Source organism: Berghia stephanieae, chromosome 12 (assembly GCF_034508935.2).
Source record: "Berghia stephanieae isolate SIO BIC M18660-M18661 chromosome 12, UCSD_Bste_1.3, whole genome shotgun sequence".
Lineage (NCBI taxonomy): Eukaryota > Metazoa > Mollusca > Gastropoda > Nudibranchia > Aeolidiidae > Berghia > Berghia stephanieae.
In genome coordinates, this window is record NC_088371.1 from 43,416,790 (window position 1) to 43,434,359 (window position 17,570).

Here is a 17,570-nt window from a genome sequence, read left to right on the forward strand (position 1 = left end):
TGCTTTTGGCATTTGCAAAGAAAATTGAAGTCCCTTTACTTTTTGACACAGGTACAGGGAAAAACAGAAGGCTTCTCAACATCACAAACCTTTCTAGCAAATTATCACCAGAAATATGTGACGCTATGTTGGGATTTCACAGTTTCACAGGTTGTGACACTACCAGCTGCTTTGCTGGAAAAGGAAAAGTACGTCCATTTGCTCTATTGACAAAACACCAAGATTTCACACACTTATTTTCTGAATTGGGAAATCAAGAAGTGCTACATCAAGATGTTTTATCAAAGCTTGAAAAGTTTGTGTGTCTAATGTACGGAGACAGCAGAGCAAATGACGTCAACAAACTAAGAGCTGATACGGTGAGAAAAAGATTCACCCCTGGAGATGACGGACCCCTCTCCCACTGTAAAGGCATTGATTTGTCCCAGCTCCCTCCCTGTAAGAAAGGTCTACAGATGCATAGCAAGAGAGCAAACTTTCAAGCAATGGTTTGGAAGCAAGCAGCATCAAACTTCCCTTAAATTCCAAAACCCGAGGAAAACGGTTGGAAAAGGACAGCTTCTGGTAGTCTGGTGATCGACTGGTTTGGAGATGATGACATTATACCAAAAGAACTAGTTAACATTATTGTTGATGAACAGCAACCTAAAGAAGATGACATTGAGGAAGAGGATGGTGAAGAGGAATGGTCTTCTGAATCAGAGGATGATTTTTCAGACTGTGACCAATGGGTGGATGATGAACTGTTAAGAAAAATGAGTATGTTCCATACCCGTCAAACCATAACAGAATAGATATATATATATAATGTGTGAATGTGGTGAGTGTGTGTATCACAATTATAATATAAATGTATTTCAAGGACACCTATTCTCAGTAGTTCACATTCTCATCCTAAAATGCTATAATATGTATTTCGAGAAAATGATGTTTTTGTTTATTAATTTTCTATTTGTCATTAGTAAAGATAGTTTGTATGTATTTCAAAATGACCCTCAAATCATCAGTTTCAAACATAATATTTAGTTATGTTAAATTAGACATGTTTCAAAATACAAAAATGCATTTTATGAATTTTTTGAAATTTTTGCACCGAATGACTTTTCAGGGGCAATAACTCTGTAAAGATGACACTATTTTTTGGCAGCCGGCCATAAACGGATAGCTTAGATGTTATACTAACTAGAAAAATTGGTCTCATAAAATCCCCAGGGGGGGGGGGGGGGGGGAGTGGGGGTCCCGGTAGCCCTTAGTCTAATCTTATTTTGGGCTGATTCTATGAATTTGTTCAAAGTGATTTCCGTCGTCAGGCGTTATCATAACTAACTGCTGGAGACTGGTGTGGACGGCTATGTTAATATACCCAAATTCTCTGTATGTTGGAATCATGTTTGATGACTCTGGCTTTTCACTCTTCGTGGAACATCCAAAACTTAGCTTGTGGATTGGGCACTATGCACATTCATATATTGTCTCTTTTGGTTTGCCACGTCTTGTACCGACTTAAGTTTAGAATACAGGAGTCATGCTGGGGGACATCCAGAAAATGTTGTAAGCACATCGCCTTTTACCACATCTCTGTATAGACAGATTTTCGATCTCATGTTGCTGAAGATGTCGCAAGTGAACTGAAAAAACAATGCGTATGAAAGAGTGTATGCCTAGTGGCTTTATTCAGCACCATGTCAATAATAAAAAAAAAAATTTCACCTGCGGTGTCCGAATCGTTGAACAGACAATGTAGTCAGGCCTGAAATGATCATGTCAATCAAAGCCTCCCAAGAGAAACTGTATTCCACCATGCTTCAGGTAGAGAGGTCGACAGTTTGTCACTGTTCTGTCTGCCAACAGTACGAGCGACGCATCATTTCCAAACGCTTGTAATAAGTTTGCCGTCGTGACTGTTTCAAAACGCTGTCAACTTGTCTGAGCCATTTCAAATGACAAATCTTTTCAACAGTTTTACAATCATCTGGCCAAAACCTCCTAAAGTTGATGAAGGATCGCATTCTTCATCCTCGAGGTCCTCGTAAATTCCTGAATCCAAATAATAACCTTTGAACTTTGAGAAATCGTTTCTGCTATTCTATTGGAGCTAGAGTGCTAGTAATTGGTTTATTTTACATCACTAGTGGATAATCCGCAATGTTTGTAGAGAAATAAAGGCTATTAGAAATAGGCGGTCATCAAGCTACGGTATTGTATTTTTTATAATAAAAATTTAACACTGGACTTAGGAACAATGTTGATCCCCAACCCTTTGTTTTAAAATAATAGATTAGAAAGATTATCAATACTTGATGATATCAAGAGAGATTTAAAATTACGTCATCATTTTTTGTCGCGGATGAGATTATTATTATTTGATAGTCTCAACTTTTTGTTGTGGGTGTGCTAGAATTGAGTAGAATAAATTATAATCGCAAAAAAAAAGTCAAACGTAAAAAAGGACTGAGTATTACGACCTAGCAGATTTTCTTTGTATTAATTTGATCAAAGGTGATAGAATTAGCATAAAAAGAGATCAGTCTGTAAAAAGGTTTTATCAATTTTAGCTATTATAGTAATTCTGTGCTCGATAATAAAAATGTTACATTGGCTTTCGGAACAATGTTGACAGCCAGCCCTATTTTTGAAGAAGAATAGATAGATTGTTATTACTTGAGAGTATCAAGAGAGATTTAAAATTACGTTATTATTTTTTGTTGCGGATGTGCTAGAATTGTGTAGTTTCAACTAAACTCGCATGCGCTGATGGTCAATTTACTACAGAGTATTACGACCTAGCAGATTTCTTAGTATTAATTTGAGTCAACGGTGATTAGGCTGAAGTTTAATAAAAGTTTGCAAGTTACTCGTATATTAGTCTGTACAAAATAGTTATATAATTTTTAGATTTGCCAGTATATAATTTTGTGCTCGGTGATAAAAATTTAACCTTTGCAGAACGTGAACAAGAATGATCATCAAACCCTATTTCTTTATAGAATAGATAAATGTATTAGAATAGATAAATGTATTTCACTAATAGAAATGGATAAGAACGATTTTTTTCTTTATTGTTTCAAAAAAAAAAAGCTTATCATTGGAGTATGTTTGTGGCAAACGCTGCAAAACGACCTTTGTCAAGCATTTCTGTACTTAGGTGTAATAATTTTCTATCTTCAACTGAATCATCACAAATAACTATGCTGAATGTGTGTCTTTATAATGAGAACATTCAGTTTGTAAATGTTTCCATGAGGATGGTACTCCGTCAAACATTGAAAAGGAAATGACGTTGTTGGTGTGATACAACCAAGACTCATGGTACCCAGAACGTAATAAATCGTAATTTGCTGACCACCCGTAATCAAGCCTTACCGTAATAAATTGCAACAAGTCCATGCTACAGTGCATCCAGACCGTAACAATACGTGCATTTATAGAGGAAAATACGATAAAATACGGTACGGCCAAATAGAGTTAGCTAAAAGAAACCCGCTTTATTACGGTACAGTCAAATACATTCGATTTTGGGTTTTTTTGGAAGGTGCTGGCCTAATGACGACCATTACCCATTTTTTTTGGTTACGGCTGGATAAAGGATATGAGTTATAATATCTTGTAAATGTCCATTCTGAGTAAATGTCCTTCCACAAGTCTCACATTTATATGGCTTTTCACCCGTACGACTTCTGATGTGATCTGGTAAATTTGAATTCTGAGTAAATGCCTTTCCACAGGTCACACATTTATATAGTTTTCTACTGTATGAGTTCTGATGTGTTGTTGTAATTGTGAATTCACAGGAAATGCCTTTTCACATGTCTCACATTTATATATGGCTTTTCACCCGTATGAGTTCTGATGTAATCTTGGAAATGACTATTCTGAGTAAATGCCTTTCCACAAGTCACACAATATGTATTTTTTCTCCGGTATGAGTACTGATGTGACATTGTAAATCGGTACTCCTCAAAATGCCTTCCCATAAGTCAACATTTATACGGTCTTTCTCCTGTATGAGTTTTGATGTGATATTGTAAATTTGAAATCTGAGTAAATGCCTTTCCACAAGTAACACATTTTATGGCTTTTCTCCTGTGTGAGTTTTGATGTGATTTTGTAAATTTGTAATCTGAGTAAATGCCTTTCCACAAGTCACACATATATATGGCTTTTCACCTGTATGAGTTCTAATGTGTATACGTAAACTTGAATTCCGAGTAAATGCCTTTCCACAAGTCACACATTTAAATGATTTTTCTCCTGTATGAGTTCTGATATGATCTTCTAAATGTGAATTATGAGTAAATGCCTTTCCACAAGTCACACATTGAAATGGTTTTTCTCCTGTATGAGTTCTGATGTGTTGACGTAAATGTGAATTCTGAGTGAATCCCCTTCCACAAGTCACACATTTGTATGGTCCTTCTCCTGTATGAGTGCTGATGTGAGATTGTAAATTTGAAATCTGAGTAAATGCCTTTCCACAAGTCACACATTTATGTGGCTTTTCTCCTGTATGAATTCTGATATGACGTTGTAAATCGGAATTCTGGGAAAAGGCTTTTCCACAAGTCACACATGTATGTGGTTTTTCTCCTGTATGAGTTCTGATGTGATATTGTAAATATGAATTCTGAGCAAATGCCTTTCCACAAGTCACACATTTATATGGTTTTTCTCCTGTATGAGTTCTGATGTGTCGTTGTAATTGTGCATTCAGAGCAAATGCTTTTCCACAAGTCACACATTTATGTGGTTTTTCTCCTGTATGAGTTCTGATGTGATATTGTAAAGATGAATTCTGAGCAAATGCCTTTCCACAAGTCACACATTTATGTGATTTTTCTCTTGTATGAATTCTAATATGACGTTGTAAATCGGAATTCTGGGAAAAGGCTTTTCCACAAGTCACACATGTATGTGGTTTTTCTCCTGTATGAGTTCTGATGTGATATTGTAAATATGAATTCTGGGAAAAGGCCTTTCCACAAGTCACACATTTATATGGTTTTTCTCCTGTATGAGTTCTGATGTGTCGTTGTAATTGTGCATTCAGAGCAAATGCTTTTCCACAAGTCACACATGTATGTGGTTTTTCTCCTGTATGAGTTCTGATGTGATATTGTAAATATGAATTTTGAGCAAATGCCTTTCCACAAGTCACACATTTATGTGGTTTTTCTCCTGTATGAGTTCTGATGTGATATTGTAAAGATGAATTCAGAGCAAATGCTTTTCCACAAGTCACACATTTATATGGTTTTTCTCCTGTATGAGTTCTGATGTGATATTGTAAAGATGAATTCAGAGCAAATGCTTTTCCACAAGTCACACATTTATATGGTTTTTCTCCTGTATGAATTCTGATGTGATATTGTAAATATGAATTTTGAGCAAATGCCTTTCCACAAGTCACACATTTATGTGATTTTTCTCCTGAATGAGTTTTGATGTGAAATTGTAAAGATGAATTCTGAGTAAATGCCTTTCCACAGGTCAGACATTTATATGGTTTTTCATTTGTATGCCTTCTGACGTGCGCTTGAAAATATTTCTTACAAGACAATGCCTTTCCACAGATGGGACATTTAAATGGCTTTTCTCCTGTATGAATTCTGACGTGTACTTGTAAACTTGAATTGTGAGCAAATGTCTTTCCACAGGTCAGACATATATATGGCTTTTTTCCTGTATGAGTTCTGATGTGATGGTGTAAATCTGAATTCCGCATAAATGCTTTTCCACAAGTCACACATTTATATGGTTTTTCTCCTGTATGAGTTCTGATGTGTCGTTGTAATTGTGCATTCAGAGCAAATGCTTTTCCACAAGTCACACATGTATGTGGTTTTTCTCCTGTATGAGTTCTGATGTGATATTGTAAATAGAATTCTGAGCAAATGCCTTTCCACAAGTCACACATTTATGTGATTTTTCTCTTGTATGATTTCTATTATGAGTTGTAAATCGGAATTCTGGGAAAAGGCTTTTCCACAAGTCACACATTTATGTGGTTTTTCTCCTGAATGAGTTTTGATGTGATATTGTAAAGATGAATTCTGAGCAAATGCCTTTCCACAAGTCACACATTTATGTGGTTTTTCTCCTGTATGAATTCTGATGTGATATTGTAAAGATGAATTCTGAGTAAATGCCTTTCCACAAGTCACACATTTATATGGTTTGTCTCCTGTATGAATTCTGATATGACGTTGTAAATCGGATTCTGGGAAAAGGCTTTCCACAAGTCACACATTTATGTGGTTTTTCTCCTGTATGAGTTTTGATGTGAACTTGTAAATTGAATACCAGTAAACGCCTTTCCACAGGTCAGACATTTATATGGTTTTTCATTTGTATGCCTTCTAACGTGCCTTGAAAATATTTCTTACAAGACAATGCCTTTCCACAGATGGGACATTTAAATGGCTTTTCTCCTGTATGAATTCTGACGTGTACTTGTAAACTTGAATTGTGAGCAAATGTCTTTCCACAGTCAGACACATAATGGCTTTTTTCCTGTATGAGTTCTGATGTGATGTGTAAATCTGAATTCCGCATAAATGCTTTTCCACAAGTCACACATTTATATGGTTTTTCACTCCGTATGAATTCTGATGTGACGTGTAATTCTGTTTTCAAATAAATGCTTTTCCACAAGTCAACATTTAAATGGCTTTTCTCCTGTATGAATTTTGATGTGATATTGTAGAGCAGAATTCCTAGCAAAATGCTTTTCCACAAGTCACACATTTAATGTTTTTTCCCCGTATGAACTCTGATGTGTCGTAGTAAATCGTTTCGAAAAAAAAGCTTTTCCACAAGTCAGACATTTAAATGGCATTTCTCCTGTATGAGTTTTGTTGTGTCGTAGTAAACCTGTTATCGAAATAAATGCTTTTCCACAAGTCAAACATTTAAATCGCTTTTCTTCTGTATGAGTTTTGATGTGTTGTTGTAAATAAGAATTCTTAGCAAATACCTTTCCAAAGGTTACATATTTATATGGCCGTTCTCCGCTTTGGATTCTTGAGTGATTTTCCAACTGTGAAGTTGTAGAATTTTGAGATTTTGTATCAACTTGTGGCTCTTCTTTTTCAATAAAATCAGATCTGTGATCTGGTAACTTGTAATTTGTGGAGTGATGTTCCAAAGTTGTATCATGAATGTTCTGGAAACCAGTGCCAGGTTCTTCCCATTCCACACAACTGTCTGTAGTTTCGTCTACATCGAATTTAATTTGGATGTCTTCATGAAGTCCATCATTCAAAGACTGGTCACAGCTGACAACATCGTTGTTATCTGTAAAATACATAAGAGTATTCTTACCTCCTCAAACCAATAACTTAGAAATCTATCCAAGTGGTGTATTGTAACTAAAACTAAAATAGAAGTAGGTACTCAATACAAACGAAATATGCCCCATAGGACCGCTCATCAGTGACATTGGATGAAACTAAGACCGCCCCCCCCCCCAACCTCCCCAGATTGAGAATTATTAAACAAATATGGTAAAATAATTACATCATTTGATCGATTTCACCCTTCCTCACATTGGACAGGTTATTTCAATATCAATAGGTATCAATACTAATGAAATATCCCCTATGGAAACACTGATCAGTGAAAATCAATAAGTAGCCTGTACTTATTTCAATCTTAAAGCACACGTATTTCAATGGACAGAAATATTAATCAACTTTATAAATGTGATTTATTTATTGAGAATAAAACTGTTTTCTTTAATGATTTTGTAGTGGAAATGCACCCTGTTTTATCTGGTTTTCCGTGGTCAGATGTGTGGTAAATACCATTTAAGTCTACCCATACATTTCCAAAATGTGATCGCTCACTTGTAATTAAGCTATCATCAAGAAATTTTAATGGAGTTTCATGTGGTATATTTTAGATAGACATCGAGGTTCTAAAAAGTTTGAAAAAAGCTGAGTAAAGTTTTTGAAGGGCATTTTTGCATTGAAAAAGTAATTATAGCGAGTTGATAAATACATCGATCAAAAGATCATCCATTTCTCGTTTTAAAAATCGTGAGCACATTATTCTGTAGATCTAAGCGTGAGGTTGTTGAACTCCTTCTTTCAAACCAAAAAACTGGCAGTCCACACCTGTCGTGGGTACGAGTCGCCGACATCAATTTAGTTTATATCTCATTTTCTTAATCACGGATCATCAGCACATTTTAAGTAAGTAAACTGGCATTCGTTTGTTTATCATCATTTCTTTTTGTCTTATAATTAACCAGGTTCTGTTCTATCTATTATGAAGCACAACTACTGTTCTATCTATTATGAAGCACAACTAAAGAATGTGTGAGAAAAGTGATATCGGTCAATTTCATGAAGTGATGTAATTTATATATAAATAATCTCACGAACTAGAGAAGTGGATGCTCTATTGTTTCAAACATTATATGAAGTGATGTAATTTATATATAATCTCAACTAGAGAGTGGTCTCTTTTGTTTCAACATTATTTTATCATTTTTCATGTTTTTTATTATTTGTAAGCTATCAATTAGTGAATGAAAGGCCTCATATAAAGTGATCAAGGTACGGTCTGTCAGAGACAGGGGGCTGCCGAGCAGTTTTGATGAAAGATTGGAAGAAAGGAAAGCAAGAGGAGTGTAGAGCAATTTTTATGACGTCTTGCATTCTTTTATTTCACATTGTTTTCTTTGAATATTTGTTTATTTTTACTTTTATATAAGTTGTTATTAATTGTTGTTTTCACTTTCTTTTGGGTCAACAATCTATTTACCAATGTTCTTAACATGTTATGAATATCTAAAAATCAACTTATTAGGAACTCAATACATTTGAAAATGAACGGAAGTCATAGTTTTATGCCCTGTTTCACAGATCTTTTCATCCCCATAACAATGATACCAAAACCATGGTTCTGGTTCTGAGACATTTTAAAAGAAAGATTTGCCAATTTGAAAATATTGTAAAATAACGTAACTGTGTAATCGCCCGAAGGAGGGAGAGGGAGACTGAAATAGTTAGACACCTGGAGAATTAGGACCATTAGGCAGTAATAAACACTTTCTTTAGAAAGTCCCACATGTCAAAACTAGACAAATATTTTCTGGTGATTATCAAGCTCATCATTAAAATACCTCGTACAGCCTTTAAGACCATAGCCGTGACCTCTGACCCCACACCACGGGAAGAGACTGCCCCCTCACAAATTGTTTTATAACTCTGGTCTCCTTTGTTGACATTGCAGGGTTCCTGAAAAAGGAAGAGAATACAGAATAAAATGAGAAGATACCACGAAGCTACAGATTATTTATACATTTATTCAGGTAAGCTTCTTTTGGTGTCACCATCTGGCTACAATGTACACCAAACTTGGTTTAACAATAAGGAGCTGGTACTGTACCTTGCTAGATATTCTTGAGTGCAGGCTTCCCACAACTTCAGCAGAAAAAAATCCAAATCTTTACAAGTCACATATCATGAGCAATATACACCACGAAATGAGGAAAAACTATCCCACTCCCAAATCATGACCAATATACACCACGAAACGTGGAAAAACTATCCACTCCCAAATCATGACCAATATACACCACGAAACAGGAAAACTATCCACTCCCAAATCATGACCAATATACACTACGAAACGAGGAAAAACTATCCCACTCCCATATCATGACCAATATACACCACGAAACAAGGAAAAACTATCCCACTCCCAAATCATGACCAATATACACCACGAAACGAGGAAAAACTATCCCACTCCCAAATCATGACCAATATAAACCACGAAACGAGGAAAAACTATCCCACTCCCAATCATGACCAATATACACCACAAAACGAGGAAAAACTATCCCATCCCAAATCATGACCAATATACACCACGAAACAAGGAAAAACTATCCCACTCCCAAATCATGACCAATATACACCACGAAACGAGGAAAAACTATCCCACTCCCAAATCATGACCAATATACACCACGAAACGAGGAAAAACTATCCCACTCCCATATCATGACCAATATACACCACGAAACGAGGAAAAACTATCCCAGTCCCAAATCATGACCAATATACACCACAAAACGAGGAAAAACTATCCCACTCCCATATCATGAGCAATATACACCACGAAACGAGGAAAAACTATCCCAGTCCCATATCATGACCAATATACACCACGAAACAAGAAAAACTATCCCAGTCCCATATCATGACCAATATACACCACGAAACGAGGAAAAACTATCCCAGTCCCAAATCATGACCAATATACACCACGAAACGAGGAAAAACTATCCCAGTCCCAAATCATGACCAATATACACCACGAAACGAGGAAAAACTATCCCAGTCCCAAATCATGACCAATATACACCACGAAACGAGGGAAAACTATCCCAGTCCCAAATCATGACCAATATACACCACGAAACGAGGAAAAACTATCCCAGTCCCAAATCATGACCAATATACACCACGAAACAAGGAAAAACTATCCCAGTCCCAAATCATGACCAATATACACCACGAAACAAGGAAAAACTATCTAATTTTTAAAAGGATTTCATATACTATTGTAAAGAGTAAGATAGGTACAAAGCTGATGTGGTGACAGATGATGATGATGTGGGGGTGGCCGTTGCAATAGTGATGATAATAGGGGGGGGGGAGGGGGGGTGGTTGTAGTGTGGTAGTGATGATGATGAGGGGGTGGTGGTTGTAGTAGTGTGGTAGTGATGATGATATGGGGGTGGTGGTGGTAGTAGTGGTGGTAATGATGATGATATGGGGGTGGCAGTTGTAGTAGTCACAGGCGTTTATCACTTTGTTTAGTTCGCCAGGTAAACCTAGCCAGTCCTTGACTGATACTAGATTCATAGTCTTACACTGAGAGAGGGAGACAATTTTTTCGCCGTTTTTATTGATTTTTTTCTGAATTTCAAACTCATGTAGTAATGCCGTTATTAAGTGTAGCAAAAACATTTTTATACTGCAGTACATTTTATTAATAGACTTTTCATTGATTATTTAATCATAATTATGTTAGTGTTAAAAAGCAAGAGGGATAACCCATGAAATTGATGCGTAAATTTCAGTGAATGAAAATTTTAAAGAGAATATTTTAAAACTTTTGATTGTAAAACATAAGTAATGGAAATGATGTTGAATATCTGTAGAATGTAGACATATAAATTTTAAACCAGTAGATTGGGGCACTGCTCAGGTCGAAATAGAAGGAGAACAACTGGAAAATGTTACAAACTTCATTTACCTTGGAGCACAAATAGAAGCCAATGGAAAATCGGCACCAGATATCAGGAGAAGACTTGCAATTGCAAGCAACAAACTAAACAAAATGATGGCAATCTGGAAGAGCGAGGAAGTCAGACTGAAAATGAAGATCCTAACATCCTGTATTTTTCCTACTGCAATATATGGATGCGAAGCATGGTCTATAACCAAAGAATCAGAAAAGAGAATAACCGCCTTCGAAATGAAATGCTATAGAAAAATCTTACGCATCCCGTGGACAAACAAAGAAAGCAATGCAAACATCATGAAAACACTAGGACTAAAAAGTCCCTGCTAATGAGTAAGATAAAAAAGCTGAAACTCAATTACTTTGGGCACCTGAAAAGACACGACACACTAGAGAGAGATGTACTGGAGGGCATGGCGGAGGGCAAAAGAGGCAGAGGAAGACCACAAAGAAGATGGCAACAGGATATACAGGAATGGCTCAACAACGGCGTGACGGAATGTGGCAGATGGGCACAAGACAGAGACTTCTTCCGAAGGACTGTGTGGGAGGCTACGTCCAAGTGATATGCCACAGAGAGAGAGATTGGGGCGTTTTTGAGATATCAGTTCACCTGTACATCAAAGTAAGGATTTTGAGTAAGGTAAAACTGAAATCCAATCACAGAAATCAAGTTGGAAAACAGATATAAGGGGATAGAAGACACAGTATGTACCTCTCTGCCCACTATGGGAGGTCAGGAGCCCCACCCAGAACCCCTGAGTATCGACATTCCTGGATAACAGCATAATTTTCCGGTCCCAGGAGACGTCGTTATCCAGGAGTTGCACTGTATAACAAATTCTGAAAAACTGATTATCACAAAGTCTTAGACTCAGAAGTATATAAACAGTCATCAATCATTTTTTTTCCCCACGAACAGATTTCGATGGATTTTAAAAATGATAACCAGCATTAAATGTGCAACCAAATATGTTAAATTTAGCTTGGTACCAATTTCTTCTGGTAACCCTATTTTTTAGATGAAATCTACTGGACTATTACTATTAGGTCCATTCATTCATTTCAAATTTTTTAAACATGAGACTAATTAAAAGCAGAATGCTAAAATTGGTCACAGACCGAAAGATAAAGAGGGAAATGACGAAATGTTCAATCTTTTATCAATACTGAAATTGGTAAACTCCTGTGTTCACCAACCCCTTTTACTTACTCATTTGTAATCATCAACCTCTTAGTGGAATGAGGTTTTTCTTGGAAAATATATTTATTTTATGAATGTAAAGCGCCTACAAATGTCATTATTACTTTCATCATCATCATCATCATCATCATCATCATCAGAGACTACAAGTAAAAGAAAGAACATGATCTCACCTGACATCGTGTCCCCAGTGACGACATCTCAGAAGACACATCTGTTGTTATGGTGTCTTCAAGTTTTATTCTAACACTGTCATCAATGCTCTGTGCATAGACGTCATTCAATTGTGAAAAGGTTTGGAAAGAGTTCTCGGCCTTGCCGTCTTCATCTTCAAGTTTAACACTGACATCAGATAATAGGGTACAAGTGTTGGAAGAGTTCTCTGCCTTGCTGTCTTCATATTCAAGTTTAACACGGACATCGGGGAATTGAGAACAGGTGTGGGAAGGGTTCTCTGCCTTGCTGTCTTCATATTCAAGTTCAACATTGACATCAGAGAATTGAATACAAGTGTGGGAAGAGTTCTCTGCCTTGCTGTCTTCATCTTCAAATTTGATATTGACATCAGATAATTGTGTACAAGTGTGGGAAGAGTTCTCTACCTTGTCTATATCTCCAAGTTCAACATCAGAGAATTGTGTACATGAGTGAGAAGGTTTTTCTACCTTATTTTCTACAGCTTCAAGTTTAATATTGACACCAGTGAATTGTGAATAAACAAAGGAAGAATTCTCTGCTTCAATGTCTTCATCTTCAAGTTTAACGTCGACTTGCATAGGCTGTGGATGAGACTCTGGTAGATTTTCATCTTCTACTGATTCATATTTAACACAAACATCGGAAGACTGGCATAATGTTTCTTGTGATATTTCAGTTTCCATAAGATCTTCATGGGTGGCAGTAAATGACGGCATGGAATTTTCTGTCGCTACAACATCTCCCAATCCTATATTTGAATCTGATATCTCGGAATGTGTGACATGTTCAGGTGAAAGCCTCTCGTGCTTATCTGAATCAATTTTACAAGACACTTCCATCGCTACTTCTCTCTACAGGATGTAAGGAAAGACACTGGGAAAAATAACAACATATAAGAAATATTTGAGAAAATGCAAAAGATGTCAAAGAGTGCTTGTTTTGTAGTTATGCTAGTCTGATGGTGCTTAAGGCACTAGCAGATCATGTAAGCATTATATGTCTTTCATTGGTTTATGTTCTGTTTATTTTGAAAAGGCTAATATCAATTTTTAAAGGCTATGTCCGGGAAATTCAAATCTCTCATTGAAAACTATGTCTATGTCAAAAACAAGGTGGCCCAAATTTTATTCCCCCAGACCTTTTCATCCAGGCTTACCAGATTAATTTGACAAAACATGCCAAACAGGTCTTACAAAACGTACCAAATATTGTAAGGTTTGGAGGAACCGAAGTGTTTGTTTTGTTTGTTATTAAAGGTTTGATGGCACCTGTAACAGACTTAGGTTATTTAAGCAGCAGGAAAAGTAATACAACAGACATAGATATAAAAAGAGAGAGAAGTACCTAGATCATTTAAAAAACAAAAAACAAAAAAAACCCACAAAGAAAACAAGCTTTTATATAGCATCATATCCACTCAATGTACTCAAAGTGTTTTACAAGGAGTCTCCAGCCAACAGCAGCACTTAACATGTAGGATGAGACATGATGCCTGTTCTGCAATATTTAATTTTTTTCAAAAGAGACAATGCTATTATCAGCAAGGGAATCATTTTATAACTGGGTGAGAGAATGTGAGTAAAGAGCCTTTTCCAAGGTCTCAATCATGTGATGTTTAGAGTGTGACTCGAATCCAGGACACTTCTCATCCAGGGGCAAGTGTCATGCCAAAAACCACATCACTGAACAATAGAATGATAGAAGAAATGCACCTCTGTATCTAGTCTGAGATATAACTCGTAGCCTAACTTGAATCTTTGCCAAAAATGAACATCAAAATGCGCTATTACTAACAATATCTAATTCATGTATTTTCAACAAATTCACGGATTCAACGAACAAGGAAAGAATTCCCAAATTATGGCCTTCAATGTCTTGGTAAATTTTTCACAGCATCCACAAATGGTTTCACTGTTACGACGAACTAAACTGAGACTTGGGGCCAACACACGGGTCACTAATAGAGAGAGAAAGAGAGAGAGAGAGAGAGAGAGAGAGAGAGAGAGAGAGAGAGAGAGAGAGAGAGAGAGAGAGAGAGAGAGAGAGAGAGAGAGAGAGAGCGCGAGAGCAAGTTGTATTGTACCATAGCCTTCAGGAACTTTAATCTGAAACTGACAAAAAAAAGATCAAGTCATTAAACAAGATGACAATCGTGAAAAACATTCAAGAGCTCGACCAATGGAATCATTTATTTCATTGAGCACCAATAACAACAACTTATTTTTCATTTTTTTCAAACTTGTGATCCCCGTCTTGTAATGTGACATAATTTTTGGGTCAATCTCAGGCATAGCCTTGGAAGACTATTCAGAATCCAAATAATTTGTTGATTGTGCAGAGTCTGAATAGCCACAGGAGACTATTCAGACTCGAGTCTGAATAGCTGGAACCAGATGATAAACCATCATGATTGGTCTTTGACCTTAGGGACTCGAGGAGTCTGAATAGTCTCCTGTGGCTATTTGGACTCAAAACTCCAATGTGCATGACGACACAATGTGGGCGATGGTAGAGGGTGGAACTGTCCAAAAGATAGAAAAAGAGTTCAGAAAGAAATTCTGTTTTGCCCATACTACACTGACTCAGCTCATACTCCGACTTTAGACTGTAAAAGGATTGTTGCCTGTCTCTGTCTCACACTATCAGAATATGTAATTTTACAATTATTTATTTTTGTCCTGATTTTATTTGGACATCGTGTTATGTTGTTAGAAAAGCTTTTCATTTCTACCACAGTTACTTTGACTGACTTTTATTACTTTTGAAGAGTTTTTAAAATTTCTATCTGGACTTCCAGCTGATCTCGTCAAATGAAGTGGGTTTAGACTAACTGTTGATTGTTACTAAAATCGTAATTTGATTTGCATTAATTTCATGTAAATATCAGTAATTAAGATAATAAAAAACAAAAAAACCAAAAAATTCCAAAACTATTCTGCCACGGGAGACTATTCAGACTGAGTCCAAATAATTTGTTGATTGCACGTACGCATTGGAATTTGAGTCTGAAAAGCAATAGGAGATTATTCATACTTGATTCCAAAAAGCACAGCGGTAGTATGGTAATTGCTTCATACCCAAAAGATACCTTTGATTATTCAAAGCATTATGCGGCCCAAAGCAAGCCACCTCCATCTAGCTCAATTTGTGGTCATGAGCTGCGACTGACACCTGGGTTATTCCAGTATCTCCTTGGGATAGACCCTAAGACAAATCTCCCATTGAGGATGAATAAGGGGAATTTTATCATTTATCTACTTTATTCATATAATTACTAATATCATATATGACTGTTATAAGGGGTCGGTATGTGTGTGTGCATGGGGGGGGGGGGGGGGGGGGGGGGCTGTATCACACCATTCATTTATCCTTCTAGCCAACAATTAACAAATCATGGCACCTGGAATTAGAGCAAACTGCGAATTGATAAGAATGAGCAGAGATGTCGGTTATGTGAAACAGTGATGAGTCTTTGAGTGGCTGTGTGTGACAGCTCGTGACTGCCAATGTCACATTAAATCATCGGTGGCCAAAATCACCGGTTGCATTAATTTAAAAAAAAAAACAACTTTAAAGAATCTTTTTTCTTTTTTACACTGGCTAAGTGAAATTAGTTCAAGGAAAAAATAAGTTCCATGAAAGAAAGGAATGAAAACAGAGAATAAAAAGGAAAAAATTAGAAACATTCCGAATGAGTTCGAAGAAACCGTGCTGGAGTGTAGAGGCATTCTAAAAACTCTAGAACAAACCTTGATAGTCTAGATTAGTGAAAGTTCAAAATTTCCTAAGACTAAAACAACCATTGTTTTGGCTTTCCATCCCATTCTGTTTTGTGAAGTATTGAAGAAAGCAGTCCTAGGTATTTTTTGTTGTTGTTTTTTTTCTATATTAGGGTTAAGCTCGACTTCGGAGATTTTTTGTTTTTGTTAGTTGTTAGGGTTAGTCAAATGTCTTAGTAAAGGTGTTTTTCCTTATAGGGCTAGAAGTTTGTACTAAGGATTAGTCGAGGGAATATTTGGCGTTGTTTCCCTTAGCACGAGGAGCTTTCAGAAGGCCTCCCGAATTATTCATAGCAAAGGCACTGAAAGCCTACTTCGCCAACAGATTATACTATACTATTATTCACTTATACTTATGTGGATTTGATAAACATTTATGGTCATACCAAGTCAATGTCAGTGTATAGACTTTACATAACAATTCTAGAATTCAAGTTCAAGTCGCGACTTCACGAACTGAGCTGTGTAGGTAGGGACCCCACACTCGATGAAATAAATTCCTTCAAAAGTCCTAAATCGGTGCAACTCACCCATGAGCATTAAACGATAATATTGGTTTCCAAAACAGTGAGAAGACGGCACTGTTCGTGGTTTGATGTCCCTGACGAGGGGGCGACTATCTTTTTTATGTTTACACTGAAGATTGGCCAGATGTTTCATTGTCTGAAGCAATTTAGTCTATAATATGGCCCTATAATATATTACGGACTTCTTTCGATTTTTTATTTCGCATTTATTATTTGTTTATTATTATCATACTTCTTATAAACATTTGTTTAATTCACGTTTCTTGTTTTCCACTCACGTAATAATCAGATCCCGGTTTCTTCAGTTTTCTTTGAACGTGGGTGAAGGAGGGAAAATGTAGTTCTGGTATAGTTTTTTAAAAATTTATCTTTAAAAAAAAAAAAACTCGCGTCATTTGATTGACGGGTGTCAATGTCACAATGACACTTGGGATCGTCCGTTTCGTGTGGTAAGTACGCATTTTAAAACAACTATCTAGTAAAAAGCCCGCAATTTCGCGGGGAAAGAACTATTTTCATTCGATGTTGTACCCACCATCCTTTAACTTTAAAGGAAATCAAGTTATCTGCTGATTATCTGTCTGTAAAAAATACATTTCT

The 17,570-nt window shown here is 36.4% G+C and overlaps 1 protein-coding gene and 1 pseudogene across 2 annotated transcripts; both read right to left on the reverse strand.

Moving 5' to 3' along the window:
• Positions 1-1,646: 1,646 nt before the first annotated feature.
• Positions 1,647-6,741, reverse strand: LOC144958031 (zinc finger X-chromosomal protein-like). Its single transcript, XM_078889619.1, has one exon. The coding sequence runs from the start codon at positions 6,550-6,552 to the stop codon at positions 6,322-6,324; it is 231 nt and encodes a 76-aa protein (XP_078745745.1). The 5' UTR covers positions 6,553-6,741; the 3' UTR covers positions 1,647-6,321.
• Positions 3,791-17,127, reverse strand: LOC144957677 (uncharacterized; annotated as a pseudogene). The gene is made up of 6 exons (XR_013642188.1): positions 16,974-17,127; positions 12,640-13,537; positions 9,128-9,242; positions 6,741-7,293; positions 5,861-6,310; positions 3,791-5,783 (listed from the first exon to the last, which is right to left on the reverse strand). The product of XR_013642188.1 is annotated as an uncharacterized LOC144957677 (transcript).
• Positions 17,128-17,570: the final 443 nt, after the last annotated feature.

Bases quoted from the DNA above. Each gene is read 5' to 3' on its own strand.
- LOC144958031 (XM_078889619.1), bottom strand. From the start codon at position 6,552: ATGCGGAATTCAGATTTACACATCACATCAGAACTCATACAGGAAAAA.